This window comes from Erithacus rubecula, assembly GCF_903797595.1.
Source record: "Erithacus rubecula genome assembly, chromosome: 18".
Classification (NCBI taxonomy): Eukaryota; Metazoa; Chordata; class Aves; order Passeriformes; family Muscicapidae; genus Erithacus; species Erithacus rubecula.
The window spans coordinates 8,195,313-8,212,703 of record NC_136670.1 but is presented as its reverse complement, the minus strand read 5'-3'; the positions used below and the strand labels follow the sequence as shown (position 1 = coordinate 8,212,703).

The window sequence follows — 17,391 nt, the reverse complement described above, 5'->3', positions numbered from 1 at the left end:
CCGGCAAGCAGCCGGGGCTGCCTTCACCAAACAGCTGCCGAAGGAGCCATCGGCAAAACTTTCCCTGCGACGTGAAACGCTGCAGAGCTCAGGGCCGAGCCCGCACACACGTGGGTGCCCCAGGTGTGCCCCTCTGCCATGGGCACACCTGGCCCCGAGGGAATCAGGGCGCTCCATGGGGGTGCCCAGGACCCAGGAAACATCACCCGGAACAATGTGGGAGTGTGGGGCTTGGCTGGCGCGTCCTGCTGCACCCCCAGGCACCCCATCACACACAGAGGGTCTGCCGTGTACACTCATGAGCTCACAAACACCTCACACCCCGCCCACCCCCCCAGCTCCCTCTCACCTCTCGAGCCCCCAAACCCACAACACGCAGAGAAACGCCCCTCAAAGCATTTGCGCCCGCTTGCGTACACACCCCATACAACCCCCCGGCCCCCAAAACACTCCCTCCTCTCACCCCGTGTACCCCGCGAACTCACATGCCCATGAACAAACAGCTGTGTCCCCCTGCCAGACTCTCTCCTCTCCGCACACCCCGTGCTCCCCCAGACCCTCACCCCCGTGCTCCCCAGACCCTCACCCCCGTGCTCCCCCAGACCCTCACCCCCGTGCTCCCCAGACTCCCCCCGGCTCTCCCCCCGTTCAGCACCGCGGACAGATCCCGGCCCCGCTCCCATCACGTGGCTCCCCCGCCCCTATATACGCGGGGCGCGGGGCGCGGAGCGGCGCGTCCTGCGGGAGGAGCGGAGCGGCGCCGGAGAGCGGTGAGACCCGCACGGGCACCGGGACGGGCACCGGGACGCCCCGGGGTGCGAGAGAAGGGTCCTATCCCGGGGTGGAGAGGTGTCCCCTCGCAGGGAGTCCCAGGTCCTGGAGGGTCCCGTCCCGGCTGCCGAGGATGTCTCATGCCCGGGGGGGTGTCCCATGCTGGGAGAAGGGGTGTCGTGTACCGGGTGGGGGATCCCAGCCCGAGGGAAGTCCCGTCCCCAGAAGGGTCCTGTCCCAGGGGCGGGGGTGGGATTCCCGTTAGCGGGGGTGGAGATCCCGTCCCGCGAAGCTTCATCCAAAGGGAATTTCATCTCTGGGGAAGGGGTCCCAAAGGGGGTGAAGACCCTTGAGTGAACCCTGACCGCAGCGGGGGGATGTGGGGGTCCGGGGCCGGGGGGTTGCTCTTGCAGGCTTCTGGCCCCGGAGTGGCTGCTATGCGGGTCAGGATGATTTCAGCTGCCTCCGTCCTCGTCCTGCTCTTCCTGCCCTCGGAGACCTGCTCGCCCCTGCAGTGGCCCCGGGGTCCGTCCCGCAGCCTGACCCTGGCCCCCCAACTCACCTTGGAGCCCTGGATGGGAGCCCCGAGACCTCCGGTCGCCGGCACCGATCCCCTGCCCCAAAGACTGTGCCAGTTCCATGGGGCAGAGCCCGGCCCGGCCCCCCGAGCCCGGCGGGCGCTGCAAACCGGCAAGAGGCGAGACGGAAAACCCAACTCGTTGGATCTCACCTTCCACCTCCTGCGCGAGTTCCTGGAAATGTCCCGGGAGGAGAGACTGGCCCAGAAGGCGCTCAGCAATAAGCTCTTGCTGCAGAGCATAGGGAAATGAGAGAGGGTCCTTGGAGGTGGGGGAATGAAGGAGACCGACCCCGTAACAAGACACCACGGCAGAGCGGAGAACGGGGGGGATGCTGTGGGCTGCAGCCGTGCCCGGGGAGTCCCCACCTTGCCTGGCAGTGTTCCTGTCACCGCGTCCCGCGTGTCACTGTTGTGCATTAAAGTCACAGTCGTACCTGCCCTGCCGCTGTGCTCTTATGCTTCCCTGCTGTCGTAAACCTGTGGACCCGAACCAGGTCACCCCAAAAACACCGGAGCAGTCCCAGATGCTTCCTTGGGTGGAAAACATCTGCATGAAGAGCTCTGAATGATGCAGGTAGTGCCACCCCGGCTGGAAGCTGCACTATTAGACTCAACCAGGGCTTTTCCAGTATCCCTGGGAATGGCTCTAGAAGCTGCTGCTTCCCAACTTTGCAGCAAGCCTGCACCTTTTTGTGTCACAGCTGGGGATTTGGGACAAGGTTAGTGACATCTGAGCTTGGTGGTTCTTGGAGGAAGATGAGCATTTGTGTAAAACATCGGCAGCAAGAGCATTGAACCCCCCCCCAGAGACCCCCTCCCTCCCCAAACTGTGTCCTCTGGAGCATGGAGCCCTCCTCACCTCAATCCCCCTCCTGCAATCACAGTTCCGAGCTTGGAGTGGTAATTCCCACCCCAAGCCATGCAGAGTGCACTGCCAGGCTTGACAGGGCTGAACTGGCTTTGGGAAAGCTCCTAGGTCTTGGTGGAAGGAAGAAAATTGTCCCAGGGCCCTGCACTCTGCAGAGCAGGGATGGGGTCAGTATCCTTCAGTATCCTTCCCCCAGGCCAGCTCAGCCGTCCCAGCCTTGGGTGATTGACTGGGGTGGGCACAGGGCTGGACAGGACCTCAGGCACCCTGGGGACATCAGAGAGGGGACAGTGAGGAGCAGAGACTTGTGGGGTTGGGACAGAAATCGTGGAAAAGGTCAGACTGTGCCAAGCCAGGAGTGTGGGGAAGTGGTGAGGAGCAGGTGGCCGAGTGGAACAGCTTGGTGTCAGCTTTGAATCAATCTGGCCTGACCCTGCACCCCACTCCTGCCTCTCTGGAGGGGCTGCTCGGCCCCAGCATGGGCCATGGGCAGGGACACCTCCCTCTAGATCAGGCTGCTCAAAGCCCTGTCCAACCTCACAACCCTAAGTGAAAATACAGTTTTGTGCTCACCTCCATCAAATGCGGAACTCACCTTTCCAAAATGAACACCCTAGAGTCAGAACAGCTGCTGGTGGCACCTGCAGCAGGGACAGCCCCACAGCCACCACGGGCCTTGGGGCAGGACAGATTTGTGCCTTTGCTTGGATCAGTCTTGAACCACCTTCAGCACATCTTCCACCCATCTTTGTTCTCTCCACCAGCAACACCAGGAGCAAACCCAGAGTCAATAATCTGAGTTTCTCCAGACAAGGGTATTTTTACTGCAGAGACAGCTCCTGATGCCTCCCTCAGCCCTGCATAAAATTCAACCCACGAACAACTCTAACCTGCATTTACACCCCAAATACCTGCTAGAGTCCAGCATCACATCAAGATCTTTGGACTTTAAGGTTCAAAACCCGCCCAAACCCCAGTATGTGGAGGGCAGTGGCTAAAGTTCCTACCCCAGGGACCCTGCACCCAGTGCCCATCCCAGGGATGGGTGACCTCTCCCACTTCCCAGCCAGCCCCACCCTGTCCCACAGCCCCTCCCTCTTGCACTGAGCTCCAGCGAGCAAATAAAGAGAGAAAAATCCGATGGGCATTTCTGCATTGAAAACATTTATTTTACAACAGTGGTTTCCGATAACTTAGCAATCTTTATTTTAGTTTATATTCAGACATACAAGACACAAATTACCATGCTAAAACAGAAAATAATTCCTTCTGCCGTCGCCGCGGGTATGTACAGGAGCTCAGTAGTATCGAGTGTTACAATCCACAAAGTTCAGACAGCCACGTCTACTTACAGACAACTCAAAGTATGGTCCTTTAGTAACATAACAAAATAGATATATGTCTATATTATAATTCCTTCTCAGATGCATTTATACTTCGATTGTGGTGGGTTTGGTTTGGGGTTTTTTACTATATATTTTTTTTTAAATGGGCTCCCCTTATCCCCCACCCCAGCCCCAGTTGAAGTGCAGTGCAAATGCAGGTGTGTCTCTCCCGGCATCCTCAGCTCCCTCTGGCTCCATAAAGGAGCCAGGAAACCAAACCCCACAAGGAATTACACAGTTCAGGGCCTTGCTCACATGCAAAATGAACATAAACTGCCTGGGATGACAGTGGTGACACCAACAGACCCAACCACATCCTGCCCCAGCAAGGCAGGACACAGTGGGATGAGAGGGAGGAAGGAAGGACAGTGACCAGCTCAGCATCCAGCAAGAAAATAGTGCATTTGAAATTGGCAAACTTGGAGTTCATCAGCCGTGATGGTCACAAACAGAACCTCAGCGGTGTCAGCAGTAAGAATCTCCCCAGTATTCCCCATTTCTGCCCTGGTGTGCTGCGTGGCAGGAACAGCCTGAGGAGGAGGAGGGTGGTGACTCTATCCAGCATGGCTAGAGGGGACATGGTGGGACTCACATGTGCATCAGCCACAACTGTTGTGCCTTCACCTGCATCACTGCCAGCTTCAGGTGTAGGAATTTCAGTAACTCCAAGTCCTTGTGGAACCAACCTGCAGGAGGAGGGACGGCACCCGGCCGTGCAAACACTGAGCTGCCCATGTGGGAACTCCCTGAGCAGGGGGTGGGGAGCAGGAGCTGCTTCTCCCACTGCCAGGACCCATTTATTTATACAACAGGCTCCTTCACCATGTCCTCACCAGTCCCTCAACCCAACAGGTCGGGTTTGGGTTTTCCTGCAGCTGAGAGCAAAGCACAATTGTGGCCACACAAAACTCACACCTTCCCTGTCTGGCTGAGTTCAGAGCACTACTTGGAGCCAAATCTCGCATTTTTACCACCAAAGAAAAACCCAAGGTGCACACCTGTTGTATAAATATATACATATGTGCATATATACATACATACACACACGTGATGCTGCAGCCCACGCCCTCAGCACGGGGTGGACCTTGCTCTGTGAGCTCACCCAGCCCTGCTCCAGGGAGTCCAATGTGGTGAAAACTAGGGAAAAACCCAAATCCATGTGTTCTATCACAGTTTCAGTGATGAGCACATTAACTGCATCTAAACATCCCATGTGCCAGCTGCACAAGTTCCAGTCACTCCAGAGATGCCCCTCTGCCAGGCCTCCCTTCTCTCCTCCTAAGAAAAGCTGAAGCAGGCAGAGCCCTGTTCCAGCCAAAGGAGCTGGGACAAGGGGCAGCTCATGGAATTCAAGTAGATTGTAAAATTTTTTGGAAGGTTTGACAAGCAATCGCTCACAGACTGCAAGAGAACACCCACAGGGCTGGGAGAGGGAGCAGAGAAGACAACGGCACTCGGGAATGAACAGCCAGTTTATATAAGAGCTTCCTCTATACATATACATACATATATATATATATAACCACCAGAAATTCCCAGCATCTATCCTTTTAACATCAAAACAAACTGTGCACGTAACATTGGCATAATGAAAGTTCGTCTTCCAGATTTCTGGCATTTGGCTTGTGCAAACATCAGACAGCCAGCTTCCCTCCCGTGGCTTCTCCTCGTAAAGGAAGTGTCTTCTTGGAAGAACACAGGAATTGCAGTCTTGCTGAGTCCCAGGCAGTCCCAGTACACCTCCAAAGGCAGCTCGTGGAGGGGACCATGGATCTTGTGGGAGCTGAACACTGACAAATTTCCTGCCACCTGGTGAGCTACTGGCTACGATTCTTTCGAGAGATTTTAAGCAGCTGTTGGTGCAATGAGACACTACAAACTAGATGATCTCCACTAGAATACAGAGAAGCAGCACCAGATGCTGAAGCATGTGAAGTTTATATTGACCTGACACATAAACTATAACTGGGAGGTTACGGTTCAGTGCTCCAAGATTAATGCATTTAAACACCATTCTGAATTACTGACAGGAGGTGGGGGCTGCAAACTGCCCTGACCACCCTGCCAGAGTGACCTATTAAACATGATGCCAAGACACAGGTGCACTGGGTACAAAAAACCTGCAGCATAAATTTCCTAAATTATCCAGAACTGGCAAAAAGATCAAAGGGCACCAGAGGAAGGGCAGAAAGTAGTTGAGAGAAGCAGGTGCCTCTCAAAAGGAGCGTGCATGGTACAAATGCTCTGGAACAGCCCCTCAGAGTGCACTGGTGTCCCCCCACACCACTAAACTGCTTCACAGATGGGACAGGAATAGTTTTTCTGCCAGGCTCCTGCCCTGGTTACACCTGTGTGAGGTGTTTACAGGCTGACAGGAAGGGTTTGGAGAGCTGCACTCCCCTGATCACAGCCCTGCTGCAGGACTGGGTGTTTCTGTGCCATGCCCAAGCCCTCCTCCTCAGTACTACCCCTCCAAACCTCCAAGAGGATCCCACTTTGAGAACACTAGGAGTGCTAATATCTAAAGCAGTTTTAAAAGATCTAAAAATACAAATCTAAAAAGAAGACTAAAAAGGGAACATGGCTGTAAAACGTCATTGCATGGGACCAGCAAAAACTGACACCCTACAGGATGCCACTGAGGTCTTACATAAATTTATATACAGATAAATATTTAAGAATTCCCTACAAAAACCACTAACAAAATGAGGCTGGCATTGAAGGGGTGCAATTCCCCTTCAGTACAGTGCGTTTAGGATGTTCCCATCCCTGGGGAGGATGGGCAGGACAGATCCAGCAGCTCCTTTTCCAGCAGCCCCATGCACCAGGAGGGACAGGCAGCACCTGAGCACTGTCAGCAGCAGCTTTTCCTCCTCACCCAAGCTAGGAATGGCTCTCCATGCAACACAGGGATAAATCAGTATCATAAACACCAAACTCTCCAGATGGGATTCATCCCAGTGGAGATACAAATGCAAAGGGAATCAGTGCTGGAGAGGCTGGAGGAGCTGGATGGAGGTGGCCAAATGACTGGAATGGAGGACTCAGGCAACTTGTACAAATGATACAACTTTAAAGAAACAAATAAATAAATAAAATCCAAGCTCAAGTTTTAATTCTGGAAACACGCTGGACAGAGATGGACAGTGCTCATGTTTGATTTTGGAGGGAAACATTCTGCACTAAGCCAGGTCAGGCTGCAGCACTGGGATGCTGCAACTCCCCTTGCCCAAACTCAGAATTCCCATCTGAGCTTCTCCACCAGATTTTAAACCATTATTTCCAATAGAACTCTGCATTTACTAGGATTCTGCTTGGCCATTATGAAGTGCAACTCATGTTAGAGCCTGGGGTACTCTTGTACCATCCCTCCAAGAGGGGAAAAAAGGGCATTAATGTACTTATGTGCCAGGACACAGTTTTGACTTTAAAGAAGGAATGTTTAAATCACTTCCTTACATAGTTCAGTAAGAACTTCACTAATACACAATGATCCTAAATTCAGAGTTTATGCAGTAACATGGGCAAACTTGAAACAGCTTCAAAAAACATGAATACTCCTCTAGACTGATGTCTTCCCATCACTCCCTGTAACTGAGATCTCAGAACAGTTTCCCTTGGAGCATCTAACATCACTCTGGCAGGTAACAGACTAATTTCCTGTTCACACACCACCCCCAGACAGAACCAACAGGAAAGCAGTCTCCCTCCAAATTCATCCCTTGCTAAGCAAAGAACTAAAACTGCAAACTTCTCCTGGATGTCATCTTTCCCCACAGATAACTGTTCTGCCTCTGGTCCTCATGTGCTGCCTACACTTCAGTTCCCCTGTCAGAGCCTGGGGAGTGACTCCAGGTGTGTCACACACCTCCCTGGAGCCAACTTCCCACCAGCCTCTCTACTGCTGTGCAAACAGCCCAGAGAAGTTAAGAAGTAAGAGTATTATTCCAAATCAACAGTGACAGCCAGCCCCTGGGGGCAAAGCTGCCCTGCAGTAGAGCAACACCCAACAACCATCTCTGTTATCCACTGAGATGAACACAGGGACAGGGAATGGAACAGCTCCCAGGGAACAGCCCCTTCCTCATTCACTGACTTGCTCCAATCAAGCCACACTCATTTACAAAGCCAAAACCTCAATTTTTTTTTTTTTTAACCAAGAACAATTTTGCAGATACAGGCAATTTTAACCAGTGAATGTGGAGAGGACAAAGCCTGCACACGCCCCACCATATTTCAGAGTGCAATTCTACACCAAGAACAGGCTTCAGGCAAAATCTACAGGGACAGACAAAATGATATTTGGTTTAAGCCTAAAAATGGCTTTTTGTTCCAAGGGGTCAAAGAAAGACATTAACTAAATAAGGACCAAAATCAAACAACTAATGTCCTCAAGGCCATCCAAGTCAGGAAAAGTTAAAAGTATCTTGCACTAAACCTCCACATTTCATGTTTGTAAGGACTATGGGCAAAGAAGAAGTTAATTAAGGACTGTGCTGCTGAAATTGAGCCATTAATTGAAAGTAACAGATTTTATGGGGAATTTTGGGGGGCTAGATGTGGTACTAAAATCATGCTGATGTGCAGCAAGCTCCCATGCAGGCAAATATGTGCTTGTATCAACAGCCACAGCAAAGTCTGGGTGTGCAAACACTCCTCACTGAGCACTGAGACCATGGGGAGAACATGTTCTCCTACCCAGCACATTTAATGTGGTTTCATGGCAGATTCCACGTGCTCCATCCTTGGTGCTCATGCAAAGACAGCAGGAAAATATATTCAGAATAGTTCTTTGGGTGCCTGCCCTTTCCTGGTGGTCTTTGTGCAGACCAGTGGATCTTTCCTCTGCTCCAAAGCACCACCTGGGGCTGGTGAGGGAGCAGCAGACACAGGGGGAAGGTGCCAACAGCCCCTCCACAGGAGGAGGAGAAAAACAGATGATGGAGATGGGGGTACAAGGGACAGTAGAGGCATTGGATATAAAACTGCAATGATCAAAATTAATGATGCTGTAACTACCCAAGTGCCAAGTGTGGGTTCTCTGGAGCTCTTCTAGATCTGACTCTGGATCACTTAAAGCAGGACTATTGACAACAAAATACACCAGCAATTCAGCAGCTGCCTAAAATGCCTTTTTAACAGTTAAACCTCAGTAAACCACAGTTTCTAGAACAGAATTCAGACTTGATTTGGTTTCAAAATAGTACAGGAAACCTTTCAGGGTTTCCACATAGTTGTTCTGAGGAAAAGAGAAACACTGGTGTAAACAAATCTAAATGCAAGACAATGTGCAAATTATACAATATAAACACAAAGAAAGGTGGTTTGTTCTTAAAAATCCATTTAAGTATGCCACAAAGATGTTCATGAAAAAATTAAAGGGTTAGTGTATTATAAAAGCTTTAAAAAAAGACATGTAATACCCCATTTGTCTATTAAAGTTTCAAATTATTAGAACAAATTTTTAAACACCAATTGTTTTAAAACATTTCTGCTGTTGCCTACTGTCTGCATTTTACTCATTTGCTCAGTGAGAGCCAGTTAACCAGTTTCACTTTAAGATTCTCATGCATTCAGAAACAAAGCTGCACTATTTGGTCTTTAGCATTACAAGAAAACAACTGAACTCAAATCAATAGAATTGTGCTTGGAGTTGAAATCCCACTGCCACCACCACAGGAGCCCATTCCCAGCTGGTTTTGGTTCTGTTGTCACTGGAGATAGCCTCATACACAACGAGCTGTTCAATGTACTGTTCAAAGATTGGCAACTCTCCCTTTTTATTTTTCAAGGTAGATTTATTTAAGCTGAAAATCAGCATTAGAGAGGACTCCAGCTCTGCAGGACTGGCATTTTTTGGTTCTTGGCTTTGTAAACTTGCTTAGATAATAATGCAGGAATAGAAGGAGGAATGAAAGAATTGGTTTGTTGCACTCAAATGAAAATCCTCAACTTCTAAAGGTCTTCGACAGCTCAACTGTACAGAAGAGCAGTGGCTTCTGTGACACTTTCTAAATCTCATTTTTAGGCCAGGACTGCTGCTTAAAATGCAGAATGTCTCCATCGCACTGATATTGTGACAACTCAATACATTACACCACAGACATTTAACATAACTCCATACATGCTATAAAAAAAAAAACAAAAAACAAAACAAAACAGGAGAAAAAACCAAAAGTAACAAATAAGACCGTAGCTAAACTGCTTTAAATACTGCATGCTACAGCACTTCACGTATCGTCCAGATACGACACTGAAAGGTGACAAAAGGCTGAAGGGATTACAAAATATTTCCGGCAGGTTGGAAAGCTGCCTTCTTACTGTGGCAGAATTATTCCCCCTCCCCATTCTCTACTTCTAATGTTCATGATTCTAGTGTTGAGTTGGCCATGTATTTTTTTTTTTTTATCCATTCTAATGACAGTGTTTCCTTAACTTAATTAAATCCATCAGTGTGGTAGCTGGGGTGAGAGTCAGCTGTGAGCTGGGTTGTCTCTGTGGCTGATGCTGGCTGTATCACAATAGGTGCATCTGAGGCCTCTGAAAAGTGAAGACAAAAGGCTTAGCACACCAAGGAACAAACATAGCACTGTATGTTTTGGTAAGCACAAGTCACATCTCCCTACAACACTCTGATAACACCATTTGACACTCCTTTAGGAGTATGATATTAATTCCCTGATTTTCAGAATGATTTTCAGCATTCACCTCAACTCTACATGTGGTATGTTTATTACATTTCCTTCTTCCTGTAAAAGCAGCTGATCCTCACCCACCATTCAGCAGTACCCATTAAAAATGTCATCAAAGCATATACAAGGCTCTCTCTACAACATTTTAAATGACTGGTTTAATCATACAGAAATAGCTTCACAAACAGCATTAGAGCTACAAGGGTAGCAGTGCCAGCTCCTCTACACCTGACACAATTAACGCTGCCTTGTACCCAACCTTTGGGTACAAGAGCCCCTTTCTGCAATCCCACATGGCTGGTCCATATGTTACTCCAGGATGTGGAAGGAACATAATGATGGTCACTGACTGTTCTAAAGCTGATCCCACAAGGTTCAGTGAAGACCCTCGGGGTGTTTTTAGCAATTTTATCTCTGCTTTCAGCATGACCTGTGTAACTTGTGGCACAAACATTCCCTGCTCATCATCCACACCTCAGGACCTGATTTCTCCTCAACCAGCTCACTGAGCATGCCAGCAGGGACTGATGTTCATCCTAGACAGTTCACAGCATTTTCACCTACCCCTTTCATCTGACTGCAACTGTGCCTCCAAGTCCTCTGGAGAGACGTAGAATTCCTGCTCCTCGCCTTCAGGAGGTTTCGGTTTACACTTCCCACAGCAACAATTACAGCAGCAGCACAGACAGCAGCAGCAATAGCAGCCTGTGATGAGCCCACAGAACACAAACAAGGCCTGCAGAGGACAAAAACCACAGAAATAGTCATAACCTGTGTCTACTGTGCCATGACCACAGAGTTTGTGAAACTTGGATACAGAATCAGAGAGCAAAACCACTGCAGTGCAGAGACAGAACTTAGTAGCTACAGCTTTGTACTTTTATCACTGAGAAATACTTCAAATTAAGTGCAAAAGTGGCTATGCTTCTCCACATTTTACACTGAGGTGAATACTGCCAGCCTGGTTTGCTTGAGTAATTTCTACAATTTAAGATAAGTGGACCATTTTGCTGCATATGGAAGAAGGTACAGGTCTAATAAGCACATCTGTACTAAAATCCAGGGGTACAACAGTTCAGGACAGGCTGTAACTTGCACAAATAACCCTGGAAAAGACTGAGCTGTACCAGCTGATGCAAAGGCCATGATGTACCTAAGGCAGGGACTTGGAGCAGCCCAAGGCTGTGGGCATGGCTGAGGATTGTGCTCCCTATATGTGAGCATGGCAGCTCCAAGCAAGCCAGGTCTGCCAGGTGCTTATCACAGTGACAATGAGCTAAGTTAAAGTCTTTCTATAGGTCACTGTGCAATTGTTTTGAAAGAAATATTTTTCAGATAGCAACCAGCACAGTGATATAATTATTGTTTTCCTTAGGGGAATCAAGAGATGGAGGCAATGCTGGCAAAGGGTAGAAACATGGACTCATGCAATGAAATGTATTTTCTGTGAGCCCAAGTTAACAGTCAGGACTCATTCTGCAAAATTACTGACCAGATATTACCAGAGAATATCCCCCAAATTCTCATCTCTTCTAATTCAGTAGAAGAGTCCAAGCTTCAATTAGTAACCCAGGTCTTGCTTACTAGACCTGTATCATGGGAAGCTCCTAGAAAAATACTTCTGAACTCAAGATCACAACACAGTAAGAGAAGGTTAATTAACCCGGTGTCAGAAATTCAGCAATTTCCAAAGGTAAAACCAAGAACAGCTATCAAATGGAGCTCTCTAAGAGTTTCCAATACCAATCTAGAATAACTCCTGTGCCCTTTTATTTACCTTTGCCCACCAGCTGGACAGCACGAAGTATGTGTTCACATTTTCTTCACCAAACTGCTCTGCTACATAGAGCCCCAGAGACCCATACTTATCGTAAATGTTCCGCTTTGTGGCATCGGTCAATATTGCGTGGGCATTATTGATCTCTTTAAATTTTTCTGCTGCTTCTGGATTATCAGGGTTTTTATCAGGATGGTATTTCAATGCCAGTTTCCTGCAGAAAGAAAAAAAGGGAATAAAACCTGGGGTTTGGGTTCCTGGTTTTTGATTTTTTTTTTTTCTAATTCTGCAGCCTGCCACTCAAGGGAGACTTTTAAGTTCCAACTGTTTTCCTTCATCTGTGATTTAACTTCCCTGATGATTCGTCCTTAGATGATAATAAAAGGCTACAGCAGTGTCTAGCTTAGTTCACAGGATTGACTTCAGACTGTTGGATTTGACCCTTGGAAAACCAATGGAAAAAAATAAGAGACATTGAATAAAAATAGGTTTGGGTTTTTTTATCCTCAGCTCCAGCAATTTCCACCAGTAAGTTTTGCTCCTGCTACAGCAAAGACACACCGTAAGTCTTAGGTATAGCACCAAAGAGTAAATAAAAGCAAGTTGCCACTGCTTAAAGAGTGTCTGAACTGCTGTTTCTGCAGTGTCTGAACACAAAAAATAGAACAGACCATCACTTGTGGTTAATTCACCAATTCCTGTGCAGGAACAAAGTACTTTTCAGTTCAAGCTTTGCTAGAATAGAAAACACTTCTGAGTTTCGAGACATCAGGAAATCACAACGTACCTCCCCTAATCAGGCCAGATCTCTTACAACTAACAAAAAAAGATCAGATAAAGCATTGATAAATGTGCTAGCTCTCACATGGCCCAGGCTATTTACAGACCTCAGTAGAAATAACTGGCTAAACATCTCCTTAGGAAGGGAAAATACGTGTTCCCAAGTAGAAAAACGACACGGAGCCACATGCTGGCAGTGCTCCTCCACCACAAAAGGTACTTGTCTTCCTAAAATGACCACAAAGTCACGTATATGAGAAAGACAGGAGGAGTCTGCAGACAATTACATGTCAGCTTTGCAGTGGGGAAATGTTTAGACAAACATAAAACAAAGATGTGTGCAAGCACTTGGATGTGCCTGCAAGTATCTCACAGCATTTAAAAACCAGCCTGAGTGTCCCCTTGGGACACTTCACTGTGCATGATGCTGCTCCAGTAAATCATGTCCACAGCTGCCACTTGTGCCCCAGCCTTAGTGAGGGCTGAAATAATCACAGGGAAGTTTTATAACTGGCAAGAGCTTAGTCAGGCTACAATAATTAAATATTTTTATTTCCCATTTCCTACACGTACACAAAACCCCCACAGCCCCCAGGCCAGGAAAAGATGCTCAGACTGAACATGATAAAGGAGCAGCAGAGGAAACAAATGAGCTGAAGGTTCAGGTAAGTGTGAAGCAGCTACATTTCACCCCAGGATCTCATGGGGTTGTTCCTCCAAAGGAAAAACTCACAGTATTTCCCCTAGGAAAATAAAATTACTTTCCAGTTGCTTGAAGATAAAACTACTCAAACTTCCATTTAAAGCTCTTAGGAAGATCATGCTAATTTTGAGAATCTGTGGACCTGGTTTATTCCTAGACTTTAATATGCAGTTGCCATCAGTATGTAACTTAGGAAGGGAAAAAGCTTTGGTAAAAGTGAAAGACTAAAGGAAAATAATTTTGACAATGAGAAAGATGATGCTGACCCCTAGTGTAATCCAAACACATTGCCACTGGTCACAGCAGCAACTGCCTTTAAGCAGATTTACAGGCAATGTGGAAAGGAAGATGTTACAAGAACCTTTTTTGTAGTTTTATCTGGTCAGTATGAAGCCAATTCATGTGTCCAACTCTTAAGGAAAGAGATACAAAAAAAAAAAAATCAGTCTTTTAAACCAATAATTCCTCAAAGAACAAGAAATTTTGAACAGAATACCAGGAAGAAGTAATCATTGGTGCTCTGTTTTGATCCTTATTTGTATCTTTAATCTCTATGTCCCTGTGCCAGAAGTGGAAATGATGGACAGCAGGGCAGTTCTGCACATCTCTGGTACCCCTAAGACAGACACAAGGCTACATAACAGGAAGAGTCTAATTCTGATCATACTCTTTAAATTGTGCTCAATTTTAGGCAAGGACCTTTCAGAATGACACTGTGCATTTGAGAATTTAACTTACTAGATAGAAGATTCAAAAATTGAAAGCCTAGGCTTGTTTTCACACCCCATTTTGCAAGAAGCAACCACATTTTCACCTGTTTTTACCACATATTTTTCTTGCAAAGCTCTAAATAAACCAACTGAGGCTCCTACACAAATACACCATTTGCTGAACAGTGAATTAAAGCCATTTGTGCTACTGGGACAGGTGTAAAACTTGAAGCTTTACCTGTAAGACTTTTTGATATCATCTGAAGTGGCATTTTTGTCCAGCCCCAGCACATGGTATAATGACTCCCCAGAGGTAGAGAGTGAACGTTGCCTCTGGTCTGCCATCTTGAGCTAACCTGAGGAGAGAACTGGCCCCTGCAAAAACACAAAGATTAAGAAATGCTTAAGGAAAGGAAAAAACAGACCACTTGAAGGAAACTGTCCTCAAAAATGGAGTCTACATATCAAGATTCAACTTTTATAAAACGTGCTTTGAAAAGCTTCTTTACACATGCAGAAGATAAAAAGTCTAAAATCTGGTGAGTTATCAGTGAAAACAACTATTACATTGTTGGCACAACACCAGCCACCCTAAATCTCCACTGCATATACTCAATTCCTTTCCAAAAACCCCAAATCAAGAGCTGAGGTGCAGCTACTGCATAACACATCTCTCAAATCTTTTCATCTCCTTTCTTAGTCTTGCTATAAAGATAATTTATTTGTGATAATATCTATAGAAACAACATGTCAACAGAGAAGTTGATATTAAGTTCAGCTCCCTTTTGGCACCACACTGGCATAGGAGTAACTGACTTTATTTGTATTTTCTATTTCAGAAATTACATTAAAAAGAAAACAACCAAAACCAACCTTCCCCACAACTCCCAAATCCCAGTCCCCCATGTTATCACCAACACCAGGTCAAACAGAATCCCCAGACAAATCCAGCCTGGCCAAGCCTGTGCATTCCACAAGGAAAGAGGGAATGTCTGCCCAGAGAGGAGATCCCCTCTCTCACAATTTAAAGTTGTGAATCCAACATTTAATATGCATGCTAGTTAAAATCATACTACTTGAAGATGGATTAACCTCCTGCTCCACATCCAAATGTGACAGACCCCAGAGGTGTCCCCTGTGCCATGCCAGGACCAGATTTGGTTCTGCCCTCTCCCAACCTGAGCAGATCAGCTTTGCTGTTCTTTAGCTGCAGAACTGCAGCCAGGATGAGCATCCAAGAAAAGACTATTGGCTATTTTTGGATTATGGCATTACAATTAGCCCACACCAGATTATGCAGCCTTTGAAAAAGATATTTAAAGCACCAGACTTTTCTAGTTTAACCCTATGTCTTATATAACAAATTAATAACCTCAGCTTTCACAAGGCAATGCCCTGAGCCCCTGCACTGCCTGGGTGGAGCTGTGACCACACCTCTGCTTCTCCCAACACATGGGAATTGTCACAAGGGGACCAAGTGACAAGGATGTGCACAGACACATCACCACTGACTTGTTCAGCTCAGACCCTGCTGTTGATTCTCTGCCCCATGTGGCCTCTCTGATTTTACATCCATTTAACACTGGGCACCAGGTCCAGTTGCTTTAACTGGAATACACCAGCTCAACCAAACTTTCACCTAAACTCCACCAGGAGCCTTTGGCAATTCTACCCAGTTTAATTTAAAGCTTCCTATAGAAGGGTATAAATTATTATTAATAATAATAAATGGTCTAAGATCTAATTCTCTGCCCTAAAAATTCAAACTATCCCATATCTGGAAGGTGAATGTGTGGGTAGGGAGAGAAAATACCATATTTTCAAGGACACTGTTCAGCACCAAAAGCTTCCTGTATGGGAGGAAAATTACCAAGTGCTGCAAGACACAACACAAACAACTCACTTATTTGGGCATAATGCAATTCAGGGAAAGGAGAACCATATTTCAGGAAAGAAACCCTCCAGCTAGGCACACAGCAGACACAACCCTCTGGGCAGCCTTTCCCAAAGGCAGCCCCCAGCCCCCTCTGCCCCAGAGCTGAGGTCAAAGACTGATCCTGACGTGTCTCTGATAATCTACCTAATCACACCAGCCTGTTCCTGCTGCTTCCCAGGCTCCCTGCTCAGCTCCTCCTGCTCTCTGCCCATCAGCACTTCCTCCCACCCTCCCAGGAACCTCCCTGCAGCTCCAGTCCCTGCCAGCAGCTCCCTGCCAAGGAGTGTCTGTCACTACTGCTCTTGGACAGGGACCTGAGAAGTCAGGAGGGGGAAAAAACTGGAATTTTACATGTTGGTTTAGCCCTTCTGAAGAAGATACTGCTTCAAACAGGAGCTCCCAGGGCATTATGGACATTTTTGCTAAAAGCTGCAGCTCTATTTCAGCATAACAAGCCTCCTGTAACATCAATCCAACATGGCCTTGGTGACAGATGCTGCACATCACAGCCATACACCATGTTCTGCTTAACAAAATCTGCACTGTTCAATTAGGGCCAATTTGTTTAATAAAAATGAATTCAGTTTGACCCAGGCAGTATCTATCAGTCTGCAGGCACAGGGATACAATTCCACACTGCTGCATCCTTAATTGCTTCCATCTGAACAGTGCTGGGGATCCACAGCTTGGGGTAATGGGATGTTAGCATTTATTTCTCCAAACTGGTATGAAATGGACACATTGGCCTTGGCAGAAGAGTGGAGGACAAGGCACTGATGGGAATTCATCTGGGAAGCTTTTTCCTTAAGGGAACAGAGGAGTATTATTGCTAGGAATGCAACCTTTGGCTTTTTAAATAGGAAACAGACAGTAAAGGTGCAAGTAATTTCAGTTCAGAGTTTTCCTAAACTGGGATATCATTTCTCCTGCTGTTTTCACACGTGGCTCTAATTCACAATCCTGAAAGCTGCCCTGTATTTTTAAAAACTGTTGTGTTCAGCAGCAACAAGCCATCTGCTCCCTTTTCTAACCAAGCAGGATGCCCTGAAGAGGTTTCTCTGGGAAGGCTCTGGAGAAAGGTAATCTCCTGGATTAACCAGTAGAATGTTTAACCATCTGAGTGCCACAATATCCTCAATCAGCTCTACCACTACAGGCAACTGCTTTCAGCACCTTGCTGAAAAGACTC

The 17,391-nt window shown here is 47.0% G+C and overlaps 2 protein-coding genes across 3 annotated transcripts in view; one reads left to right on the top strand and one right to left on the bottom strand.

The window, feature by feature from the left end:
* Nucleotides 1-1,181: 1,181 nt before the first annotated feature.
* Nucleotides 1,182-2,692, top strand: LOC306809907 (uncharacterized protein). The gene has a single exon (XM_079321818.1). It carries the CDS (start codon nucleotides 1,209-1,211, stop codon nucleotides 1,599-1,601), a length of 393 nt encoding a protein of 130 aa, XP_079177944.1. The 5' UTR covers nucleotides 1,182-1,208; the 3' UTR covers nucleotides 1,602-2,692.
* Nucleotides 2,693-5,058: 2,366 nt separating this feature from the next.
* The window catches only part of DNAJC5 (DnaJ heat shock protein family (Hsp40) member C5), a 28,920-nt gene continuing 16,587 nt past the window's right edge, over nucleotides 5,059-17,391 (bottom strand). For both annotated transcript variants that reach the window (XM_079321817.1, XM_079321816.1), the window contains 4 exons: nucleotides 14,505-14,641; nucleotides 12,074-12,287; nucleotides 10,861-11,032; nucleotides 5,059-10,144 (listed from right to left, as the gene is read on the bottom strand). In XM_079321817.1, the coding sequence (XP_079177943.1) occupies nucleotides 10,041-10,144; nucleotides 10,861-11,032; nucleotides 12,074-12,287; nucleotides 14,505-14,611 (597 nt within the window). In that variant the 5' untranslated portion in view covers nucleotides 14,612-14,641 and the 3' untranslated portion in view covers nucleotides 5,059-10,040. The remainder of the gene's footprint in view (nucleotides 10,145-10,860; nucleotides 11,033-12,073; nucleotides 12,288-14,504; nucleotides 14,642-17,391) is intronic.